We start from the raw sequence: 1,104 nt of genomic DNA on the forward strand, positions 1-1,104 counted from the left end.
AAAATTTCCTCACATCATTCTGCGATTTTGGTTTTGCAGGGTTTGTGCTTGTATGCAGGTAAGCTAGAATTTATCAATTTAAACTCTGAAAAGCAAATTGTCTAAAGTTAGGATAAAACGCTGCTAATGCTATCATTCAAGATTATACACCGATCTTTTTTCTTTTCTATTCGCCAATTCATCCTTTTTGCTTGTTACTGCTTATATCTGTGTACTTCAGACACAACACAAGATCGAAATGGACAAACGGGATGGTAAATTTGGCTCACAACCAATGGCAGTGCCTCCAGTCCAGCAAATGTCACGCATTGATCAGCCATATCCTCCCACTGCTGGATATCCTCCCACTGCTGGATATCCTCCACCTGCATATGGGCAATCTTATTATCCGCCACCTCCACAGCCTCAAGGTTATCCTCCTCAAGCTTCCGGGTATCCTCCACCTGCTGGCTACCCCCCTGCTGGTTACCCTCAGAGGTGATCTTTCTTGAGTTTGATGTGAAAATTGCTCTTTAGTGTGCACCGTTGGATAGCCGTTGCTGGCGTTTCTTCTGTCTGAGATTGTAAGTACATGATTAGACTTGTGATATGGTCGCTTATTTGTGAAGTTCCTCTATGCAGACTAAAATTGTTTGAAGCATATGTGCAGTGTCTATTTTCTCGAAGTTTTAATGTGTATTTGTGCATTTTTAAACCTAAAATTCGTGGTTTAAACGTACAGTATTGAGTCGACATTGGCGACATGTACTCTTCAACAAGGCAAAAGCGTAATGAAGTTTTTCATTTTCTTCGTATGTTTCTCGACATGTACTCTTTAACCATTTGAATTCGACTTGGAGTACATTTTTTTTCATTACATGCACTAAGCCTCTTCAACGATTCCCAAGATTTCGAAAGCAAAGAAAAGCAGTCTTTTTTGGGATTGCTTTTAAAGACTCAATTTTGTCTAAAACATTTTAGATATTTGACCTAAAAAATAAAGAAAAGATTGTGGAAGTGGAAGGATCCATGCCACCTGTTAGCAGATTTTAAGAAGTACAAAATAGTAGCTTCTGAAATTTTGCTGTTAACTTCTTGATCATCTATCATTTAAATGTCAATATA

General features: G+C 38.3%; 1 protein-coding gene across 1 annotated transcript; it reads left to right on the plus strand.

Annotated features, from left to right (window-relative positions):
- Nucleotides 1-6: 6 nt before the first annotated feature.
- Nucleotides 7-798, plus strand: LOC111384439 (annexin A7-like). The gene is made up of 2 exons (XM_023008715.1): nt 7-58; nt 221-798. Exons 1-2 carry the CDS (start codon nt 53-55, stop codon nt 479-481), a joined length of 267 nt encoding a protein of 88 aa, XP_022864483.1. The 5' UTR covers nt 7-52; the 3' UTR covers nt 482-798.
- The last annotated feature ends 306 nt before the right edge of the window (nt 799-1,104 follow it).

Source organism: Olea europaea, unplaced genomic scaffold, assembly GCF_002742605.1.
Source record: "Olea europaea var. sylvestris unplaced genomic scaffold, O_europaea_v1 scaffold29114, whole genome shotgun sequence".
NCBI classification, from domain to species: domain Eukaryota; kingdom Viridiplantae; phylum Streptophyta; class Magnoliopsida; order Lamiales; family Oleaceae; genus Olea; species Olea europaea.